At 41.4% G+C, this 24203-nt stretch overlaps 1 protein-coding gene across 1 annotated transcript; it reads left to right on the top strand.

The window, feature by feature from the left end:
• The first annotated feature begins 464 nt into the window (after positions 1–464).
• On the top strand, positions 465–22256 carry LOC124405458 (beta-1,3-galactosyltransferase 5-like). The gene is made up of 3 exons (XM_046880345.1): positions 465–906; positions 17282–17866; positions 18167–22256. The coding sequence occupies exons 2-3, from the start codon at positions 17311–17313 to the stop codon at positions 18658–18660; spliced, it is 1050 nt and encodes a 349-aa protein (XP_046736301.1). The 5' UTR covers positions 465–906; positions 17282–17310; the 3' UTR covers positions 18661–22256.
• Positions 22257–24203: the final 1947 nt, after the last annotated feature.

The following is a 24203-nucleotide window of genomic DNA, read 5'->3' as shown; positions in this document are numbered from 1 at the left end:
AAACTTGTGCACTCTTTACCATCAAACTTTAAAACTGGAAAACGGGAGTTAAAATGTATAGAAAGACTAGAAAAATACACGAGTCACGAACATGGAATTTTCTTAAACAGGAAAATCTATGTTACCTATGTAATATCGGTCAGAAAGCCAAGCACAGGATCGCCCAAATACCGTCGATTCTTCTGTAATATGTTCTGCTGTTATTCTTCCATTCATTCCGACGATTTTGGCCTTTCAATTTCTGTGATCCGGTCTTTTTAGATTTTCAAACTCCGCACGAAGCCGATCCTTCCACAATCACCATCCCCGGACAAAATCAGGATCCGGCGAATTCTAGAAAGATACACCGCATTCGATTGTGCGTCACTTCGCGGCGTGCTAATATACGAAGATGCAGGAAGACGGCAGGCGGTCGTGTCTGGGTGGTATTCGAAAGGCTCGCGGCTTTGCCGCTGGTGTCGCGCGTCGTCCGTGCGGCGTCGGGGGCGTCGGGACGCCGGGGCGCCGGGGCGTCAGTCAGTCGTTGCCCGCGTAAGGCTGGATGCGCGCGTTGCTCCCGTGGCGGTCGGTTGTCGGTGCCCCGTGTCGAGTCGCGTTCGCGTGTTTCTGACAGCTGAATATCACGCCGTCCAAGAGGAGTGAGCGTCGCGACGCCCAGACCCGGGAGGTTCGAGTCGACGATAAGCTGAGCTCGTAGCTAGCCAAGTAGACGGTGCCAGTATAAGGAAAAGTGCGGAGAGAGCCTCGTGGCCGCGAGTGCAATCAATAAGTGAGAGAAGACAGGCCGACCGAAGAGACGAGAAGAGACGAGAAGAGAAGAGAAGAGAGCTGCTCCTCCTCGGCGCTACAGCATCCACACGTTGAATACGCCCGTCGTCGAGTTCACCGAGCACCGAGCACGGCCAGGTAACCGCCGCCCTACCTGCCTGCCTGCCTGCCGCCCGCCTTCCTTCCTTCCCAGTTCCCACCTTTCCTCTCTTCTCCTCTCCTCTCCTCTCCTCTCCTCTCCTCGCCCGACGCTCTTCATACTGTATCTCTCTCTCTGTCTTTCTTTTTTCCCTCCATCTCTCTCCCGCTCGATTTCAACCAGCACGGCGTAACTTTCGAGCAGATGCTCCAAGGTTGTGGCGAACCTTCTTTCTCTACGCCGTCGCACCGGTTTACAACCGGCTTTTCGCCGCAGTTGCCGATGTCGTATCCGAGTAAGGCTACTGTGTCTTCAGCCGTTACCTTGCTACCTCTGGAATATTGAAAACCGTGCTGTTTTTCGCGAATATAAATTTGTACAGCGGGTCCGAAGGTATACTTACCTACCTGTGTGTAGCTAGCAGCAATCGCGGAATTCCCGTTAGCCGGAATTCGGTGATTATAGCCGCCATCCAGCAGAGCATAGGTTGTATCCTGCACGAGGTGAAACTTGGAGCCTGGAATGGAGGAGCTAAGCAACACCTTCCTGGAAGAACGGTGCTCGAAAGCTGGGCACGTTACAGTATAAATTCATAGTGAAACGTCCGGAGGTTCGGCAATTTAAGAAACTCGAGTTGAGGCTCGTCTTGCGTGAAATTTTTATACCGTTTTCACCGTAAATTTACGCTCGATTTCATTTGTTCATTGGGTTTGAAATGTTCTACTTTCTGAGTGATTAAACGCTGTTTCGATATCTACACTCTGCACCGTGTTCTGGACCTGATAATTGGTCATCTGCGCGTCGGATTTCGACCGTGCCATCACTGACAATGGTAGAAAACGTTATGACCGAAAAGGAATCCCATTTACTTGATTCAATATGCAAAATCTGATCGCTGCGAATAATTTTTAGTGAACTGTTATTCGCTAATTTAATATACTTCGTCGCGTATGGGTGGACGAAGAAAAAGATTGAGGTAATCGGCGGGACAGAATTATGTTCAAAAGAGTAATCTGTTGTAGTTATTAATTGGTTCGTTGAAGTAGAAATGAAATCGGATTAACTGCACATTACAAAAGTCGTTGCGATTTCACAAAAAACCGCTATTGCACATGATTAATATTAAGTATAACGATCAACAATTCATAAGTTAATTGAATGTAAAACATTTTCGATAAGTTGCACTGTTGGCACACCGTGCATGCTGCTCCATGCAACAGCTCACATGTAGCTATCAAACGATGTTGATTATATGCAGAAACTTGAGCTTGCGAACAATAAAAAAGTATTATATTGCACACGTGTGTTTAATATTTACATGAAATATTAGATGCCGATAATGGTTCACGCGTTAATGACTCGGCTAAAGGATTCTATTTTTGATCGTTTTAAATCGATTCTCGGTTAAATTTTATTGAGTTGATCGTTACGCTAATTGCAGTCAAGATTACACGTAGAGTTCGATGAAACGGAATTTCTCAATTTGATTATGTGCGAGGAAATGCGCTTCTCACCATTTAATGCGCAGTTTAATTTAATTTAATTAAGCGCAATTTAAATGACGCCAATTTTTTTTGTCTGCCCAAATTATAACGACGAATTTATTTCGCTTGACTTTTTGCCAGGAATCATACAAGCTGACGAATAAAACTTCGTCTACAAAATATATATCATGGTCAATCGGGAGATATGAAAGAAATTATTCTTAAGGCTACAAAACGGTCAGCGATTTGACAAAAACTAGTCTTTCCCACTTAGAGAACAAGCATTTGGCGATAAGTCGTCTATGGTTTGATTTCATTCACATTGCATATTATGAAATTTTGCTATCCACGTGACCACACGTCAGAAGATAATATGTAATCGTCAATTTTCACATAATTAATTACTTGATTGATTTAGACGAAATGTGCGGCTAAAAAATTGTCACATACCCCCGAACGAGAGTTTAACGTACGCTGTATAAAACTTTTCAAACTTGCAACATTTACCGGTTTCAAAATGGCATTAGGCCAAAAAGTTTGGGGTAATTATTAACTTTTATTCAACCATTATCGCAGCTCCAGAAAAAATTTAACGCACGACTTTTTATTCTGTCTACCTATTATAAACACGCTTTCGACTGATTCCAGAGATTTTTCTTGCCTGGAATTAAGGTTGTCTGAAGCGGAAATGTTAAAAAATTTTACACACACTTACAAGGATGTTTTAACAGTCGAGTTTAAATAATAGTTCCACACTTTGACTCAGGTATGGTTTAAAAATAAGAAAAAGATTTGACCAATTCAAATACGTGATTGTTGACTCTGACTTGTATAGCTCTTGAATTTACATAGCGACGCTAATAATTGCTGATAATGAATAATGCATAGTTTATACGTGAGCAGATAGCGACCAAATGTGAACACGTTCAATTTGCGAAAAAGCAAACAAGAGACGAAAAAATTGCTATGCGGAAAGCGCTTCGCCCCACATATTCGAATTGCGTTCTCTGCTCGACATATCCTGTTGTTCCTTCGAATAGCACACCTGTACACCTTCCTTGTGCATATCGCATGCACATACGTACATGTGTGAATCCGCAATGCGCTGCTGTTTTGCAATTGCGTACCAAAAATTACGAGAACAGAATTGGAATTCTATTTCGATTCCCGTCCGAACAGCCACATCCGGCCGAATCACTCGACGCATTTCGCTAATCTGTTTATCGAAGCGCGGATCGTTTATCCTTGAAAAAACACAGCTACTTCATTTTATCACCACGGAAACGTTGATCCGCGGTTTTATCAGATGATTCGTCCCGACAGCTTGAACTAAGGGATGATCACCGACTTTCTTCGAGGTTCTACACGAGGCTGAAGTAGTAACGTCCACGCAACGAAACGAGGGAAGAATGTATGATTGTGTGCAATTTTAGGACGACACTCGAGCCATTGGCTTTACTAAATTTCGGACAATCCTAAGAAAGCTGCGAAGTAAGGATTTCTTCCGAACATGCACCGTAGCAGTAACGTTACTAACTTCAACCTCGTCACTCGATGTAACAGTTTTTCCACGATCAATTCACAACAGACTTGATGCTTTCATCACACGATCTCTACGCAATGTACAATGCAGGGAGGGGAAAACTCGTCACGTTACACGTCATTCATCGTCAGACGTTATACGAAATGAAATTCTTTGCGCAGTAAATTCCACAGTAGTGCTTTAAAAACTGGGGGTGACTCCGTCCTTACATATTACTGTAATTATCACTCCTCTGACAGACATCCGTTTCTACAAACTCTTTTCTCACATTGGCGGACAAAGATTGTCCGCCAAATCAATGCAAAATTCGCGATCGCCGTTCCTCTTCCCGTCGTCAGTATTGGGTAGGCAATAATTGGAGGTGTTCAAGCTTTGCCAGACGAGATCTGGATTTTGGACGACGAGAATTGGGCGAAGGGAATTTAAGTAATCGTCGAACCCGTAGGTCCTCCGTCGGTTGAAAAGCGCCCTGCAGTGAATAATCCCTTAAATTCGGACGGATCTGCACTGCAGGGGCTGGAATTTCGGGTGGATGCAGAGAGAAATTCGGAGCAGGAAAGCGACATAACCGACTATTCGGATCCCTCGTCGTCTGGGGGTTGGATTCGTTATAAGTTGTAACTCCGGAACTGAACCGCACGTATAATAATTCCGTCTGGGAAACACGTGTGCGACCCTTGTGTTATATGCGCCGGGCGGCACCCTTCGTCACATTCGAACCTCGCCCAGCCACCCTTGCAGACAGTCTGCACTCGCCCCGGACTCCAGAGCCCTTGAAACTTCCACAGCAGAACCGAATATCAACGCTGAAATACTACGCCAGGTCCGTATATTATTATTACACGGTATTTTTCGCGGTCTTTCAAATATTCATTCACGGCTTCGCTTCGCCATTTTCCACACTTTATTCGCGTTATTTTATTTAGTTATTTCGACTCGGGCTATTTTTTCCGTTCATCCTGTTTTCTGAAAACATTGAAACAAACGACCGCGTAAAGGCTTTTTATATTCTTATTATCGCATTTAGGGTGTTTGAAACCCTCGTATATTTTTAGAATCCTTCCTAAAGTTGTCGCAGAATATCGTTCGAACCGCGGTTCAACAAAAAAAAAAAAAAAAATCCACTCGGGAGTAATTTATCACACATTGATGATACTTGACAACAGTGTGCGTGCGTACGTTTGCGGTGGTATACGTTAAATTTAATTTTCCGAAACTTCATGAATCATTTTCGACAATTTTATTTCAATGGTGATTTTTTCAGACTGGGTATTCATCCAAATTCCGTACGATATCGACTCGAAACAATTTACTCAACAACTTTCAAAGTACTTCAAACCGATGAAAATCTTTCGACGAAACGTGCTCTGAATGCAAATTAAAAAAAAGGCAATTTTTCATTACATCCTACATTTTTTGTCAAAACTTTTGGCGATCGTGAATCGTAAATTTGTATTACTTCCTGCGTGAGTGAATTATACTGTAAAAACACTGAAATTTCCGCTTGGGATTTTGCTGAGTCGTCAAATTTCGTCAAAAGTATATGCAGAGGTATAAGGCGTATGGGTGTGAACTACTGTAAGCAGCATTTGGCGACCACATGGCGCTCTTTGCCAAGCTATAGTTGAACGAGTGCAAAAACTACTTTTGCACAGTCACGCATATCGGGTTTATATGGTCCCAAAGTGCGAAACTCTATTCAACATGAAAAATTTCGGCCAAGTCCAAGTACAGCTGCCACTAGGATACCTGAAATGATTGATTAATTGATTTAAGAAAGAAAATCGCGGAACGCAAGACGTCGGCCATAAAAGTGGCTTCCGTAAGTAAGATGAACTTAATTCAATTCTCGTCTATAGTTTCCCAGCTATACTTGAGTATAATATACGTGTATAATAAGTCTTGACATCGCAGCATAGCTTGAATTCGTGAATATCGGTGAAACTTCTTGATTGCTTGCTTGGCCCAGGCTCGATCATAATCCCAATGTTATACAAGTTGCGAATAAGTTTTCGTTCGAGGTAATTATCCTGAAATTTCATACAATTTGAATGAGATTAAAGTCTGCAATTGTTGTACGGCTACAGTTATTATTGCAGTGATTTGTATTAAATTCTAAATTTGGTATCGAACTACCTTATAGACATATCTGTATAATGTAATGTGAAATCAATTCGACACGCAAGGGGAACCGCCCCGTCAGGAATCAGAATAATCAGAAACTGCAACGGCGGAAATTCACGATTTGCACGAGTGAAAAAACTTGTGGAAAATTAGGACTCTCTTCCATTTTACGTACGTATATCGATGTTACCAAATATTCAGTGTAAATAAATATGCACTTTGGCAAATATATATACAATACTTACATGCGAAGATTATTCTACGTGCAGTGACGTATAATGCAATCAAGAGAAGTTAGCGAATTGTAGTTTAATCCCTCGCTGACGAGCATTGAACTCTCGAACACGCGACCAACACCCTCATCTCAATTAGTATTCACGTTCGCTGCGTCACAAGCTAGTTTATTTTAATACCAGTTGAACGAGTGTTTAATCCCTCTGCCAGATATCAGCCACTACTTTGAGGCGCAATATTCTCCGCGTACCTGCTGCAGCCGCACAACTACCTTCGGTTCAATTTATAACGTTGATTTTGGTGCTAGATCTGTGTCAAATGGCGGGTAGGCGCTCATTTTCCTGCAAATTTGGACGGTCTGAGTTTTTAGAACCTTTAATTGCACGACGACGCGTAACATTAGATTATCGACGTAATTAATTTTTTTTATTTCCAATTTATACGATCAACTATTTACGTGTACTAGTTGCCTGATTTAATGTATTCGCAATATATCATACCTATATGTATGTATACTGATGTCCAATTTCATTTTCGATTGATTGAATTGCGATTTACAAAGGTCAAATACCTTGATTACTCTGTGCGGACATCCCCTCGTGGCAGTCACGTAAATAAATTCTTTCCAATAACAGTAAATCTCTTTTCCATTCAAACGAGATCAGTTCGATTCAAAAGCGACATTCACAAAATTTCGCACATTTCGTATCCGGTTGCAGTTGGAATGACCAATACCAGAAGTCGGACCTTCTACGTAATTCTATTATCAGCCATACGCGTCATCCTCACTCATCAGGCATTTTACGTTATATATCTCAGTGGATCTTATGTATACTCTTATACCGTAAAACTTTGCGATAATTTAACGAAGCTCGCAATCAGCGGTGCCTATATCTAATTGCTTGTGATTAAAAGCAACGGTTATGTGTGCTAGTCTTCTGTCCACGAAGTTTAACAAGCATCAAGGCACACTCACGGACGTGGGTCAGATCGTATAAACCCAGACAGATGTTACAGTTTTTGTTAAAAGTCCACCAATATATCTCCCCTGTTACACAGGCAGCTGCTGTAAATTTCGACGCAAGAAAACGAGCGAAGAGGACTCGAGCAGATTTTCGTGTAAATCTTAATACTTTATTGGAAAACTCGGCTGGCGCACCTGGAGTTTCGCTATCGCTCACACCCACGCGCTTATTCTTCGAATTAGGGGTGTGTACCTTCCTCCCTTTTCCCCTTCCGTTTTGCTGCATCCCGGTGTGTCCCATTCCTTTCGATATACCAGGACATCCTATTACCCCTGCCTCTCTCCATTTCTCAGCCTCTTTTTTTCGCGCGAGAGCGCCGTCGTGGATTTTCTAGCTTTACGGTGGTCCAGCCGGGGGTCTGAGTCACGGTGACGAATGGATCAACCCTTCGGGCACCCTCGCCGCGGAGTTCGTCCCTGTCGGAAATAGGATTGAAAACCTTTCCTCCTGGACTCTAGGAGGAAAACCTCGGATCCGGCCACTTTGCAGACATTCGATTGTCGAACCCACGGTGGCTGGAATCCTGAATGCAGCAATCTCTTCATTCGGGGGTGGAGAACAGAACGGGAGACTGTCTGCAGAAATTGAATTCTCGCGTGTGAAAGAATGAAACCGTTGCCATTTCGGATTATCATTCGTGCGGACTCGATTATTCCGTCGACTATTTGGTCGGACCTAATTATTACATACCTGTAATTACTGGTTTTTTTATTATATATAATTATTGGGTAATCGTAAGACCTTGCCTTGGTGTGTTAGATACCAAGCGCACCTGAATGCCCTGCTCGGAGTTGCGCTGTTATACGCTTATCGCCCGTACAGGTATATGCGGTGGGCATCGTTACACGTTTTTACAGGTACGTTATACGCGGGACTGACATTTACGTTTACTGCTGAACTCGGCACTTTCCATGCCTATAAAATTTTTTGCGAGCCAACGCCCAATCAGCGCTTTCATTTCCCCTATTAAAAAACCCTGGATGAATCCGATTCACCAACTTTGTGACGGGTCGCTATTGTTTGCGTAAAATGGAAAACGACAAAGCCAACTGACGTGAAAAAACGCGATGAAAATCATACAATTTTTTGCCAATTTCAAGATGCAAGTCATTTATATACGCGTTGTGAGGCGAATTTGAACCCTAGAATTATAATTTCGCGAAAAAAATTATGGGTAATCGGAAATTTAGCAGTAAATATTTTAGATTATAAAGTTATCTCATTTGATGTTTACTAGGGAATAATTATATGTTATTTCCAGCAATTATAGGAGGAGTTAACTCAACGTTATCTTTTGCGAATTCATGTACTACAATGATGTGGCTTTTTTGCTTTTTTTTTTTTATCCAATATTTATCTACACGCCTACTTCTGTGTCCGATCAGTGCTTGATTTACGTGCCTTTGATATTTATGCCTATTTACAGCGGCTTCTGAACGCGTTTTTCAATTTCCTCCGCTTGTTATATCGAGATCGCGTTAACGCGATTCGACGTGTTAACACTCGGAATCCATAATTCATGAATCCTTTTGTCTCCTTCGTGCACGCAGAGCTGCTGCTGCAGATTTTACCACGTGCATTCATCGTTAACTACATTACAGTGTAGTTCGTTTTAGTAACGAGTCAATAAATCGCAGACATTGTTTCTCAATTAAGTGGTGTAAAAATTTTTGGTTATCTGTCAATCGGAAAGTTCTCTTCTTTCAACCACCGCTTGTTAATTGCATAATTATTGAAAATTCATTCTGCGTGGAGAAAATGGCAAACTCTACGTAATCACCGCTCGGGGCTTACAATAAGAGTAATAACAATCTGGTAGGTACAGAATGGCTCGCTCTTCGCGTTGACGAAGGTTGGCCGAAATTAAATGGAAATTCAATTCAATTTTCCAGCTGCTATGTACAGCGAACGTTAATTGCGACAAGAATTCCGAAGCATCGAACGCCACGTCATTTCGTGCTCACCGTTTTACGTAATAGACGTTTCACAGATTAAAATTCTGCAATGAAAATGCAACAATTAGACCGTCTCTCTCACTCCCGGATAAAAATGAATTACCGTACTTGCATGTCGTCGTGTCGAACAGTAAATGATCAGCCCGGAAAATGCTCTTCTTTCCTCGTACGCATCACATTCATATGGTAAATGGAATCGGATTAACCACCCCCACCATGACACGATTATGCTCTTCATAAAAATATATAGGCATTGCTACAGTAATTATACCATTAATGTTGGCTCAACCTTCACACGAACGTCTCTATATTTATGTAACGATGACAGTCAATGACCTTGTAAAACGTTTCGTTTCAAGTCTAACTCCAAATCTCTTTGTGTTTTTCATTATACTTGTATATATTTACTGCAGATAAATTATCGGATTAGATTTTAATCCGTTCAGTCTGGTCGATAATTATAGATATATTCGAGCAGTTGGTGAATCGTGCTGCTTGGTGAAAATAATGTACACGCATCTATCTATACTCGCAGAAAAAAAAAAAAATTGCAACACTTATCATGCTTTCTGGTAACACTTGCAAGTAACGATAGCGTCGGAATTGCTAATTTTTTGGTTGTGGATCACTATATGGAATTGATGTTTAAATCTACACAGAAAACTGTTACCGCAAGCACAAAAGTTATCATACTTGTGTTCATTTTACCACGTTTTAATTAACTCGCTTTCTTATCTGTCTGTTTGTGTGTTCGATTGTCTGTTCGGTAAAAAATTTTTCCCTCATTTGTATCCGGGATTAATTCTTGACCGCGATACGGAACGACACTCATTATCGACCATCCGGTTCGTCGTCAATGGATTCGATTATCACAAAAATCACACACTAACAGTGGCCTTCACCCTACGACCCTCGTCCTGATCTCCTCCTGATGAAGACCTGGTGGAATTCGGTGCGACGCGACGTTCCGCGGTCACGAAAAGCGCGGAACAATTAAGAGTCGTGGAAAAGGCAAGAAACTTTTCGAGGAGGGGGGAGGGGGGCTGCAATTTACGATCTCGATCTGGCAACTCGATGTAATCGGCGGCGGCACGAGCTTTTGCAGGGTCCTGGGGCAGGATTCGGGAGTTACCGCGGGTATTAAACAGGGTTCGCATGCAAGATTTAGCTGTGCTTAGTCCGTTGTCAAGCGATTGAACGGTACTTACCGTTAAATGTCGCGGATAATAAATCAGTCCACTTCCGGGTTCCTCGTTTCGTTATAGCCTGCAGGACAGCGAGTGAAAGTCGGGGACGATGAACCGCGATTACGTGACTGATCCATGGATTAGCCGAAAGTTTTTTTTCTCACTCTCTTTCTCGCTCATTCGCTCTTTACTTGCGATCCAGTTATCGCCAAAGCAGATTTTTACTTCTGATGAGAATCTGAGGAGAAATTACGTTTTTTCACGATACCTATACTCGGTTTGATGGTTGAAATACATCATCAAACTTCTCTATATTATGTTTTTCTTTCCTTCTCTTCCGTTTCTGCGTTTTAGGAACTTAGCAGTAGTTTCCAGTTTCAGGACTCGGGTTTTCCCAATTCTCTACTGCATTTCTCTCCGTACTTTGCGAGAGGTTCCGTTCCATCGCGGGGGTGCGAAAATTGGTGAAATTTATTACCTTTGAGGTAATAAAGAGAAATTGAATCATTTCTCAAGTGCCCGAATCCCCGCGAACCGGACGAGGGTTGAATGAGAATCAACCCTTTCGCAATTACCAAATCTTCCGTAAATCGTTACCCTTAAGACCGTATAAGTATCGGGGGTTAAAAAAACACTACGTGAAGTGGGCAGCCGATAGATCAATCCTGTAACACCGTCTCGGGTCTTCGTTCTTTCGTAACTCCAAAAGCCGAGACTGCTGCTGGCTTATCTTCTCAAGTCTTTACTCAAATTCTAATGAGATTTCGAACGGGTCCATTATACTTTTATCCTGAAATAATTTTCTCTTTGTCGATTCAAGCCGAGCTTTTCACCCTCTTGTTTTGGACGCCTTGGAGAAATTGTGTAACACAAACTTTCGAGAGGTAAATTTATGGGACTCACGGCTTACGCTTGGCTTTGGATTAAGAACCTATAATAAATTGGCGAAGGAAATCTGAGTGATATAGCCGTTCACTCTAAAACCCTGTTTTCATGTTTCGAAGCACTCGCCCGTCAGTCATTTTACGACAGCGATGTGCCAACGCAATTCCATTCCGTTGGGCAGGCATGTTTCTTCAACGAGATTCCTTTTATTCTCACTCTCGGCACTTCTTATTCGTATTCTTATTCGATTAAGTATAGAACCACGGCTTTAAACTGAGATTCGCGTGCAACTGGCAGAGGAAAACAGGCTGCAAACTTTCCAGATCGTTAAAACAAGAGCGAGCTTCTCGCGTAGATTCTTTTTGTTAAAAACTTTCCCCGGAAAAATTACAAGAGGATATAAGTTTCACGACGAGCAAACTCGTCCCTCGATCATTATAGCCAGTCTCGAAAACTCCTGTCCCTTCTTCAGTCTTGGTTTTCTTCGACGTTGTCATTTCTTTTCTCTGTATAAAATACAATTGATCGTTTTTTTTTCATTTTTTTTTTATTTCAGTTTTGTACACCAATAATCAGTTCGGTTCAATCAGGCTTCTTCCTGTATGCTGTATACTCTGATTTTGACTAAGCATTGCAGCACGTTGCATTTCCTGCTATATATTGCTTTCTTTTATCAACGTTCGTCGGTGTCGGTAATGCATATTTCTAACTTATCAACGAATTCATAAGTACTTACTTATGTTATACTTTATCTATCCATTTCTGGTGATTACAGACGGAAAATTATAAGAGATTGATCTTCGTTTATACAAGCCCAATAAATAATTCGTCAAAGATAAGGAAAAAATGTTGAGAAAATCACAGTACATAATTTTAATGTACATAGACTATAAGTATATTATATCTATATGAAAAAATGAAGGAAAAGTTCAATTTTGCTCGGCTTTTATCACTTTAGTGTTTCCAGATATTCGATATTCCAGAAATAAAAAAATTGTCCGAAATGAATTATATTTTCAACAAGTAAGTTTATATTAAAACGATACATTCTCTCAATCTGATGAAAATTCCAGACTTCACTACGAACAATTAGCTAAAATCAAGAGACTCTTGCTTCTGTCTAGGTATTCCCTTGATTATCAAACAGCAACGGAGCGTTCAGTCGTTCCGCAAATCTTCACTCCGAGAGTTTTCCAACTTAGTGGAAAGTTCATACCAAAGAGAACGAAGTTGAAAGTGCTCGGAGAGTGAGGCTGTGATGTTTGTTACGTATATATATTGTATATATATATAATATATATGTTACTGTATTGCGCGGAGTTCGTGGTGAGTATAATATTTCAAGTGCTGAGATTTACCGAGGTGACGATTTAGCCCGGTATAGGTCCTAAGTACCTGGAAGTGATTTGATCTCTCATCGCGGTACAGCTTTGCACCAGGTTGAGTAACGCGAGAAGCAAATATTTCTGCTGTCATGCTTCGTCGCGATGATGAAATGAGCATCCGAGAACTCGGGATATCCGATGCCTAAATACTTTTGGCTGATAAAGTAGCAAATATCAGCACATTCGCCGAATTTATACGATCCCCGATTGATCATGCCGTCTATCACAATTTGAATCCATAATCCATGCGGGCTCAACCGTTTCGAATTTCGCATCCTGCAAAGCGCAGAAGATACACGAGGCAATAGGTGACGCCTATTTTTCTTCCGAATTAGGAACCCGTCTATAAATAATCGATACGTCCTGTAGTCGGGCATTTGCAATCGTTTGTTGCTCGTTGACTCTAGCCTTCAACCTCTCAGTCATTATTTATCGATCACTGTTCGCTTTTGCCACGATACCTTATACGACCGCAATCCTTGTATATGTGGGTATTATTATAGTCAAAACTTTGCCACGAGGATAGACGACGAGATCGAATGAGGAGTGAATGCGCTTAAATTCAGGGTGCGAAGAGCTTGCAGGGCTAGAATGAAGAAACAAGGAAAGGAAAAGGACGGCAGCGTGACACGATGCGCTGATGATTGTTATATATACTGAAATTCTCATTGCAATATGAATTTAAATTTGCGCCGCTGTATTCAGCAAACAAAAATGTCTGTATATTTAGCTCTTGGCGCTTGTCTATGCAATTGCGCAACAGATTATACAGACACGTAAAAGCGGCATATGAATCCCTCATAAAGTCGAGTCGTTTCGAAAGCGAGACACCTGGTATTAAAAATGTCTCGCTGCGCTGGTTAGATATACAAGCCGTGGCGTCGCTCTGCGATTTGACTGTTAAATCACGCCGGATGTATATATGTATGTGATGTATAAGGTGGTACATTGGCTTATACTCAGATTGAAATGAATAATTCGTGGGCGAAAAATTATCTTATATTTTCCACCTCGGCGATGTTGAAAGTTCTCCTCGTTGTCGCTACACTTGTTTGACTACGTCAAATAAATATCTTAGAATAAAATCTGCCTGCGGCAGGTAGCAACGATTTAATACATTAACGTCTGAGGTTGCAACTGTAGGTTTAGTTGAAAAATATTACTCGTGGAAATTGAGCAGCGATTTTTTTCCAAATTATATTTATGGTACGATAATGACCTGTAAGTTTGACAATCTTAAATCGAGTAAATATATGATAACGTTAAAACGGTTGAGAGTTGCTCTCTGCAGATCCTCCAACAAGACAAAAAAATTCAAAGAAGCCTATTTTACGAAAAATGAGTTGACGAGATGGTAAATCGTGCCGAATTCGCGGTACCTCACAGCAATTCCCAAAATTATACTTCGCGGATCAGATTTGTCAAATTCTGAAAGTGAACGATTAGATATATGTATGAAAATTTGGGTTTGATTCTGTATCAATCAAATTTGTTTCGAATGTTGAAAAAATTTTTACTTCCTAACAAAAAATTCCATTCTGCTGCAGAAGGTCCATGATTTTATTATTGAAAAAGATCTGGAAATTTTTTTAGGCACAGAAAATCATGGTTATAGAAACCAAATTTTATACTCGTTTCGTGCTCCGTTGAGGCGGCAATCGACGTGTCATTAAGTGTACCTGATTAAAGGGATTATTCACACGTCACAGAAGGGTGGAAATATGACGGGACATTCGAAAATGCGCGATTGGCGAAATAACTGTACCATCAAACGGAGCGAACTCCCGATTTTCAAAAATTCCCCACCGATAGATTGAATTATTTTTTTCAAATAGTGCCTCCATGCATCGATATATGCATTCGATATCCCGGTATAACGTAAAGTAATAGAGGAAATAATTAGTATATGACTCTGCGGTGTACGAGTACGAGTCATGTTCGTGATATTGGTTAAAAATCCAGCAGAGCGGATGACTCAGCTGTCTCAAAATCGTCTTTACAAAAAACCCTGCAGGCCACAACCCTTTCAGGTCCCGTGGGATGCCTTGCTGAGAATGTTTTTCTTCTCTCGCTGAGAGGCTTCATGTGGGCTTCATGTTTTTGGCCTGATCAATACATCTGCGGTGATGACGCAAATCCCTGAAAAAAATTTCTCCAACGTTCTCGGAATATTCCAATTCTAGAAATCTGCCGTTAGCCTCCAGCCTTGCAGAATACGTATCTGTAAATCTCTGTCTCCATTTATATTTATCTCAAAATTGCGTCTTAACTCATGTGTAGACTATACATTTTTATATACAGAAATATATTGCATTTCCGTCCTTAGCTTGTCGTTTATCGTAATGATGCACATGAGTTGAGAAATGGTAAAAATTTTTAAGTTTGATCAAGGAAATATCAAGGTATCTTGTCACAGTTGTTGGGAGAAAAAACTTTTAGTTTCATGCCATAAATACCAATTATGCCCCACTTCTTTAATTTTACGGTGAAAAAGTTTGGAAGTATAATATTCGAAAAATCTAATACCAAAGTAATTCTTACAAAACGTAATTGCCGAAGTTTGAAAGTTGCGAATATCCTACACTATCAGATCATATACGTTTCGGAAATAAATCTTTTGAGCGGTGGATGTACTGTGATTTATGCGTTAAAATATCGGGTTCTGATCGAGAATAAACAGCGAAACTTCACTCGCAGAAGTCATGGATTTTATTCGGAGTCTCTCATTATATATGCATTGTGAAACCGGATCACAGACAAGGTCAATCGTCTCTGTAGCCAGTGCGGGATGTGTGGCCGAAATAAACTTGACATCATTTGGAGAAAGGTACGATATCACCATTGACAATCCGACCAGTCGTTATAACCATGAGCTGCCAGTCGTAAAAATTGTTTTGTCGATTTGTTTCCTATGATAAAGAATAAAATGCATTTCCACACTTTTAACTGACGATTGATTGACACGAAACTTTTCCATCGATTATTTTGTCTCTCGAGAGCTTCCGGTAGGAGGTGCCTTAATAATTTTTTACCTTCGTGGCGAAATACGATGTCGGATTCGGGCACTAATGTCGCGATTAGGAAATTCGTAAGTCCACGTCGTTGTCATCAGCCTTCATTTCCAATCTACAACTTTCGATTGTAAAAGGTATTCCAATCTGCCGCAGGCCGGAGGTTTGAAGTTGACTTGATATCTGCACTTGCTGTCACAGAAACGTACAACGCGGCTGATATAATCTTTTATACAAACAGGCATTCATCGCGTGACCGTGACTGGATTGAGATTTTCTCCGATGCTATCCGGGCTGCAAATACGTTGTGCATATGCTTTGATGTACGTAATTGGAAACGATGAAACGCGTGTAATCTTTGAGAGTTTATTTTCATCACTCCTTTATCATTATTGCCGTTTTAATGGTGTTAGATTTCGAACGCGAAGCTCTTTGTGTTTTTTGCGAACAATGATGCACGTAGCGTTACGCGTTCCAGGTACATTAACATATATATGGTAGGTATATGAAGCGCAATTCTCGCAGAAGAAATTTCATTTCGTCATTATTTATAAATATGCGTATATTATTTTAGAATCCTGCGAGCTGCTTGGTAGTTTGACGAGCAGACTCTGCAGGTATACTCGCAAAGGCATACCTTACAACCTTTCCGGGGAGGTACCTTATACCTGACATACTTGCTTGCATACGTGCCTCCTAAATTTATTATAGAGCTGGCGAATCCACGACATAGACGTGGGTTTCAGATAGTTGATACACGTGTACAGCAGACGTAGGAATCCGGAGACCTTAGAGGGTAGAGTTTCGTTCTTTAAGGATAAGAGAGAATTCGATTTCATGGACCTGACTAGGTACCCACGACACGTCGGACACGCCGAGATCCGACTTTCTGGTTAAAAATTTCTCTCGAGTCGAACTTGATTTCCAGCTCGCGGATCACTTGCACGTTCTCGCGTTCCCACTGTGGCACTTTGATTCCCTGAAATTGACTACAAACTATTTGCAACGGCAGTGGCAGTAGCGGTAGATGAAATATTCTCTGACGGTGAATGGGTTAATTGAATGATTTGAATACTGTATGACTAAAAGACGTCATGCGTATTTATGTATGATAATAATACCTTATGTGCACATTGACCTATTAGCGAGACAATTCTCGCCCCGGTGACATAACGTCGAGTTGTTTCAGACAGGCAATCGTTTCAGTTTGTCCCGCGGATGTGCTATAAATAAATGTAATTTCCACAGCTCATTCGTAACCTACCTTGTCCAAACACCAAGAATGACCGAGGCGCAGTCGATCGATCACTCTGCCTCCCACAGGACTGGCACTTTTCTCGTGTATGAAAGATGAGCGGATCCTTCGGGCGTCTGTCTCAAGTATAAAGATGTATGGTGGCAGTAAGAATAACCGATGACGACCTTTTTCGATTTTCCTCACGAACCTTCAGGAATACTGCTCTGAACTCTCATTTCCTTCCAACGGAAGTCTTTTTCACGTACTTGGTTTACTCAATACTTTCCCTCTTTGCGAATTTCAGGATCTCTGCGATGACAGGGTCTCACTAGCATGCTGGATAAGCGGCGGCTCCACGCCCCAGGGTCGCCGCCATGCACCCTTCTGTTTGTGGTCGCCCTTACGGTCACCGGATGTTTTTCCTTCTGGTTACTAAACGGGTGTCCGGGTCCTCCGATTCCGGTACCCGTCGTGGCCACGTCGCCAGCCTACGAACTGATACTGCCTGGAAACACCTCGGCACCAACCAGGCCCTATTCCCTTGCCGAGCTACCGTCCGATGACGAAACGAGCTTGATTGACCTAAGGAACTTCCGGTTCCTCATAAACCACGATCCGTGCAACAAGACTCAGCCCCTCTTGCTGATGCTGATACATTCTGCCCCGGCCAACCTCCCCAAGAGAATGGTGATCCGCGAGACCTGGGGGCAAAAGCGATTCGGGGCCATCGTCCTTTTCCTTGTCGGCACCATGCCTGGTATGCAAGGAAAAATTGAAGAGGAGGATAGGATGTACGGCGACATCGTTCAGGGGAATTTTCAGGACGCATATAGGAACATGACCTACAAACACGTGATGGCGCTAAAGTGGGCCGCTTATCACTGTCCAGGTAAGAATTAGGTGACAATTTTTTTCCGCACACAACCCGTTGTTGTCGCGTGGCTCTTCCTTTAAGATTTTTTTATACCTCACACGCCCACGCGAATATCATGATAATGTGGTTTTCGCCAATTTCTGAAGATTTTCGATTTCGAGTATGATTGAGTAGTGTGTTGTGATTTGCAATGAATAGAAAGTTTTCAGTTGAGGTTCGACTACAATTGACGTGTACTTCGATTTTCCTCACCTGCCGTTCGTCGAGGCGAGCGAATGGACTTGAAAGTAACTGTGGATCAACTTTTTGTCGCAGGTGCCAAGTACGTTCTGAAGCTTGACGACGACGTCTTCGTTCACACGCCGGCGCTACTGGAGTTCCTGGCCCACGATCTATCGCCGTGGGGTGCGAAGCGGCTGATACTCTGCAACTCGATGGCGATGGCTATGGTGAAGCGTTCCTGGCGATCTAAGTGGAGAGTCTCGCCGCTCGAGTACCCCGGAAAAACTTATCCCGTATATTGCGCTGGTTGGGCGATAATGTACTCGCCAGACAGCGTCTTTCTACTCTACAGGGAGGCGCAGAAGACCTCGTATTTCTGGATAGACGACGTCCACATAACCGGGACCCTGGCGAAGAAGATCAACCTCACCCACACGCCGTTGAATTCGTTGATTCTAACTCCGGATAGAATGCAGACATTCATCGAAACCCCGTACTCACCGGGTGATTTTCTATTCGGTCCAGCAAACTTGGCCGAGGGTGACATCAGGGCGCTTTGGAAGGCCGTGGCCTTGACTATGGCCTAGTTAGATGTGCCGGGCTGCTGGTGCCGCAGCCAAAAACTTTGCCAAAATATAAGCGGAAATTGATGTATATATTCTATATATGTTATTGATATGCGAATTTCCTTCGCGCGCGATGTCTGCTTCGATTGGTTGCCTGGCGTAGGTATATGTAAACCGTTTTTGCGAAATACGCGCAGGTTGTTAATTCGGTGAAACGTTTTTTCAAATTACATTCCCCAGCTGGTCTCTACGCGAGACTCTTTCAAGCGATCGAATCGGGTCTACTGATTATTGAAATCTTTCTCTGCAACGGAGCTGCAAATCTGCGGTTAGCTGGTTTCTTGAACCTAGAAACGAAAGAATAGGTATACATAAGGCGGGAGAGTCGATAGTTGATTAACGTCTTATCGCCGAATCATGTTCATCATCGGTGTTCACTACTCGTGTAGGTAATTAAAGTTTATCAAAATTCAGACGAAACGGCAAGGCGTGTAGTGGATATCTGCGATCAAGCAAGTACCTCGTCACTAATTAAAGGAAGGAAGGAAGGAAGGAAGGAAGCGAAGAAAGAGCCATACGGACATCTCGGTGTCCGATTGCGAGTTTAATTACCCGTTATTAGCTAATTTCGTTTTTTCTCTTGAATTCATACGATGACCATCATTTTCTGTTGAAGCATTGAGAAATTTCTCACCAATCGACAAGTTTGAGTAGAATTTCGGGATAGCAAAGTCAAACGCATTGCCTACAACCCTCGTGTGAACATAGTCGAAACTCCCTCGGCTATTTGCGGTGAAAAATTTCTCTGTCAAAAGTCTATAGCTTCGTCTTTTTACTTCACTATCGCACACGAGGAGCGCGGAAGAATAATTGTTTCTAGACGAGTCTGAAAGTTTGAAACGACATCGCGTCACCTGCGAGGAGATCTTATCGTTAAAGGCCCCAAAACAACGTCGCCTTGGCCCTCGTTGCTCACACCCTTCGTGTAAGTTGTTTCACGGTGTATTTGAGCCTCGTCGTTAGTCAACGACCAGCATTCCCTCAGCAGTAAGACAAATCCATTAATTGGTTTTTCGGTATAATTATATTTTCTTGGTACATGTTATCCTTAGACGACGGCACGAGCTATGACGGGGCTTACAGTTAGTATAGGCCGATGCGATGTCGTCGAGTTTCTTGACAAACGTAAGGAAGCACCGCCTTAAGCCTACTATAGATCTATATATATATGTAATATGCATACACTTACATGTACGATATTATATGTATATTTTATCATAGCTTAGTGTTGACGGGGTAAGGGGGAGATGATTTTCTTTTCTCAAATTCAGACCCATTAAATTTAATCGATATAATTTAAAATGTAGATAGGATGATATAGAACAATGCATAAATTATGTCGCCTGACAAATTGTTATTTCTGATAAATCATCGAACGGCCACACGTCACGTGTGTCATCGTATAGTATTATATCGACGTGAAGTTGTACGCTCGGTGGAAATATTATTGCCTGCAGAGGAGAGACCAACCTATCTAGATAATCAAATTAATCTAAAGAATTTTCTGGATTACTGAAGTAAAAACGAAGGAAGAAAAAAAACGAAAAAAAAAAATGAACAAATGAATTAAAAAATAAGCAGAGGGATAATAAGTGAGAAGTAATCAATTCGATATAATTTTCGACTGCAGTGCTAATCGATCTACGCTGTTGTGACTATCGGCACAATTACCCAATTGTAACATTTATACCGTATTATGTGGATTATACCGCCTGATAATTCGTATACTAGCTAGATGATGTTCGATCTTATACATATAATAGACAAACCATCATGCAGGCGTTTGAAAATTAAACAACTGAAAGTTTTAATTCAGGGAGCTTATTAATCAGGCGACCAATAATAAATGAAGTACCTTATCTGTGTAATGTGTTGTCGTATGTATATGTAACGCGTAAGTTTAAATTATTACGAATATTATATATGTATGTATATATATGTATGTGTAGTGTGTATATATGTATATACATACATCTATTTATATATACATGTATGCTGAATTGTACATGTATATTACATAAAACTACGTGAACACGTATTCGGAATCGCGAGGGTACAGTCGCGATCGACTGCAGATGCGCCTAAAAATTCTAGATTGTTAAAATAACGGATACAAAAGGCTGGTAGGTAAAAAAAAAGAAAAGAAAAAGAAAACAAAAATTTGTAGGGAAGAAAGTAATATGCTTTTCATGCGAATTGGAAACTTTGCAAAGAGTTTAGGATAATGATTTAGATATGGGAATAAATTACAAAAAATTATATTACAATTTTTTCAACTCTGATATTAGCTTATACGTATAACGAACGTGATAATTTTCAGTCACGGATTCGAAGTAACTTTATGACTTGTGTATGCCGATTTTTGTTGCCGTACGTGAGATTGTTATTATTTTTTATCAGTTTTTTTATTGTTAATCTTTACTTCTTTGTGTTAATATTATTCTGTGGTGATAATATTAAATGCTTCGAGTTTATTAATTACTTCATATTTAAGTGTAATACTCAACCCCAACGATTATTCGTTAATGAAATCATCAAATACACGCAACCGTGTATATTCGTGCTCAGGTATTACGATAGACTGAATTCTGGACCGAGAATCATGAATCATGAAATGTTTTCCATCCACGCGACTCCTGGACCTGCTCTTGTGGAAATTCACCTCTATAGTCTGTCTGCAGGCGCCAAGACGGTTGGGGAGTTGCCAAGAGAACATTTGGTTCCAGCCAGGCTAGCCTCTTTAATGGCTGCGTAGAATCGATGGAGACAGTCAGAGGTCAGAGAAGATAGCAGCCTTAATGGCAGACTGTGTGAAATAAGGCGAGACGATTTTTGAATGCCGAAACTTTGCAAGTAGTACGCTCCTTCAATATCCATATACCTAGGCGCGAATTTTCACGTATCTTCCTGGCTGCAAATCGTGTGGAAAAGGAGCACGTTGTGAGAATGTGTAGGAGGCGCTGGGGAGATGTTGTTGGGTACGAAATGGATTTCTCTCTGACCTTTCGAGCGTAAGTTTTTCCTCCTCATGGTTATATTCGCGCGGGTGTTTGTCTCCGTGGATGAGAATTTGTTGTTGTCGTTTATCTTTTTTCTTTTCTTCTTGTCTCGCCTGCTCGAAAGGATATATACATACTTTTTTATAGCTTACTTGAAATTTTATAAGTACGCCTGGAGACTAATCTCGTACTCAAAGTTTATTTTCGATTGAGTATATAATCATGTAGTGTATGCACACAAGCCCGATCAATACTTTCGTTCGAGGAGGGTGGAGGATTTTTTACTAGCCAGAGAACGAAACTGCGTGAAAAAGGTCGAGCCATGCCTCTGCGTATAATTGGTGGACGATGAAATTATGGAGAAATGAAATTCGAAATCAATGTATATACCGCGAAGATCCGAATATTCAGCTGTGCACATATATGTATCATGGAATTCTTTATTTGATGACACACTTGATGTACTCATTGTTGAATGAATTTCAAACTGAGGAAAGATATGACGTAGGTACTTAGATAAATATACAATTATGTAAATCTAGAAGAGAAAAAAGAAAAATGAAAAAGGATTAATGACCTAATGAACAAACGTGATTATGCAATTATTGTTCGTAAACAGAAGAATACAAGTATTTAATATACTCAACTCGTGTTTTTATTCCACTACTGTGATCCATACTCGACGTGTCACACTTTACATAATTACGTACATAATAGAATTGGAACACCTTTGTAAGACGATTCAGAAAATTATATCCTTGTCCAAAGATTCTACGTATACGTTATTCGAATCTCCGTTTCGATTGAGCTTTGCATCGTTGTTATCTGTGAGAAAGGTGGCCGATAAAACTATGATGTAGGTGGTTTCCGACAAGCGGGCTCGATCGGAGATTCCTCGATATTTTTTTCGACCATCCCTCAATATCGACCCCACCCGTATATCCTCAAACGGCTCGCGTGCAAAACGGTCTGACAATCAGACGGGTGTTTCCTAAGGCGTGCATACATCATCCTTGACAACCATCGCTGTTGCAGAGTGTAACGAATCTGACGTATACCTACAACTATAAAGCACTAAAGAACTTTGTCTTGTATAGTTTATTTTTGAGCAGGAAACTTTACGAATGTTCATAGATGCTCCGCAATATTCCAACGGATGTATCGTCCGGTTGATTATTTATTCGAACGTTCGCATTCGATTATTTATTCATATCAGACACTTTACGTTCTGATGTGGCACAGATTACACGGGACAGCCTGGGCAACTTCATCATTCGGATAATGTGGGCAATAATTTTTCGCCACGGTCTATTGTATGTATGTATCTGCGAGGAGAGTGTCTACGCACGCACTTCCTGAATGTGTCATTCCCAAACGTATTCAAGCATTTGCCAACTGGCGGGTCTGCCAACGATCAATCCAACCATGAGCCAACGAGCATACAAAGCTGCAAGCGAGCTTCCGGCTTTCGTTATAGACGATAAAATTGCATGTCATCGTACGCCCGGAAATTTCTTACGTTTGGCCTTATGCGTGTCACATCTGACCACGAGTGTGTTTCTTGCATTTTAATTTTCTGGTTTTTTTTTTCTTTGCAAGTAATTCTTTTTTTCTTTTTTCTTCTTTTCGAAACCACAGAAAACCGTTGCATCGTAGTTTTTTGTTAGAGCTGTGTAAGAGAGTTCGTTGATCGTTAGCTAACTCGAGAAAGTGTTAAGTTGTGTAGCGAAAGAATGAACTGGATAACGAAATGAAGAGACGAAATATGACAACGCAGTCGGTACTCATTGTGACAATTACGAAGTGAAATTACCATAATAAGAATGCAAGCAGTTTGCGGTCACTGTCGTATTATACCTACCTACATGAGAAACTGGTAGGAGTTTCCGGAGACTTTGAATTATCTACAGCCTGCTGGAGATTTCCACCCCCAAAAACTTGGTACGTAAATGTACGTAGCGTGTGGGAGTCATTGAGGTATTGCAATTCTGATGAAACATTTGCAGTTCATAAACATCCATTCCAGATGATGAATGGATTTCCGCTGTTTGTAGAGCATGTTAAAAGTTATCGGCACTGGCACGTCATGGGGCGTTGAAAGATATACTCGCGTCACTCTTTGAAGGGAACGATTTGCAAAAGCATTATCACCCACGGGATGCGGTATTGTGTTCGCAGAGAATTTCCAAACGATGTCTACACTGGTTGTAACAGACAATTGCGTAAAACCAATTCACGGAAAAAGTTACCGTATAATTATTGGGAAATTTTCTCTACAGCGGTGAAACGAACGCTGGGTGAAAAGCCTGAGTCACTGGGTAACGGAAACTGGACTTTAAACTGATGGAAAATGTCTCGTGCTCTACTGAAAACCCTGAAACCCCATTTGACCCGGGATACCGTTGTGTTAGCACATGTCGCGGGGCCACGTGAATATTCATGGAATGTTGGCTGTGGGTTTCGCTCTGGATTAGGGACAGAATTGATATCACCGTGTTTTCTGCA

The sequence above is a fragment of the Diprion similis genome, chromosome 4 (genome assembly GCF_021155765.1).
Source record: "Diprion similis isolate iyDipSimi1 chromosome 4, iyDipSimi1.1, whole genome shotgun sequence".
Classification (NCBI taxonomy): Eukaryota; Metazoa; Arthropoda; class Insecta; order Hymenoptera; family Diprionidae; genus Diprion; species Diprion similis.
This window is presented reverse-complemented; position numbering and strand designations above follow the sequence as displayed.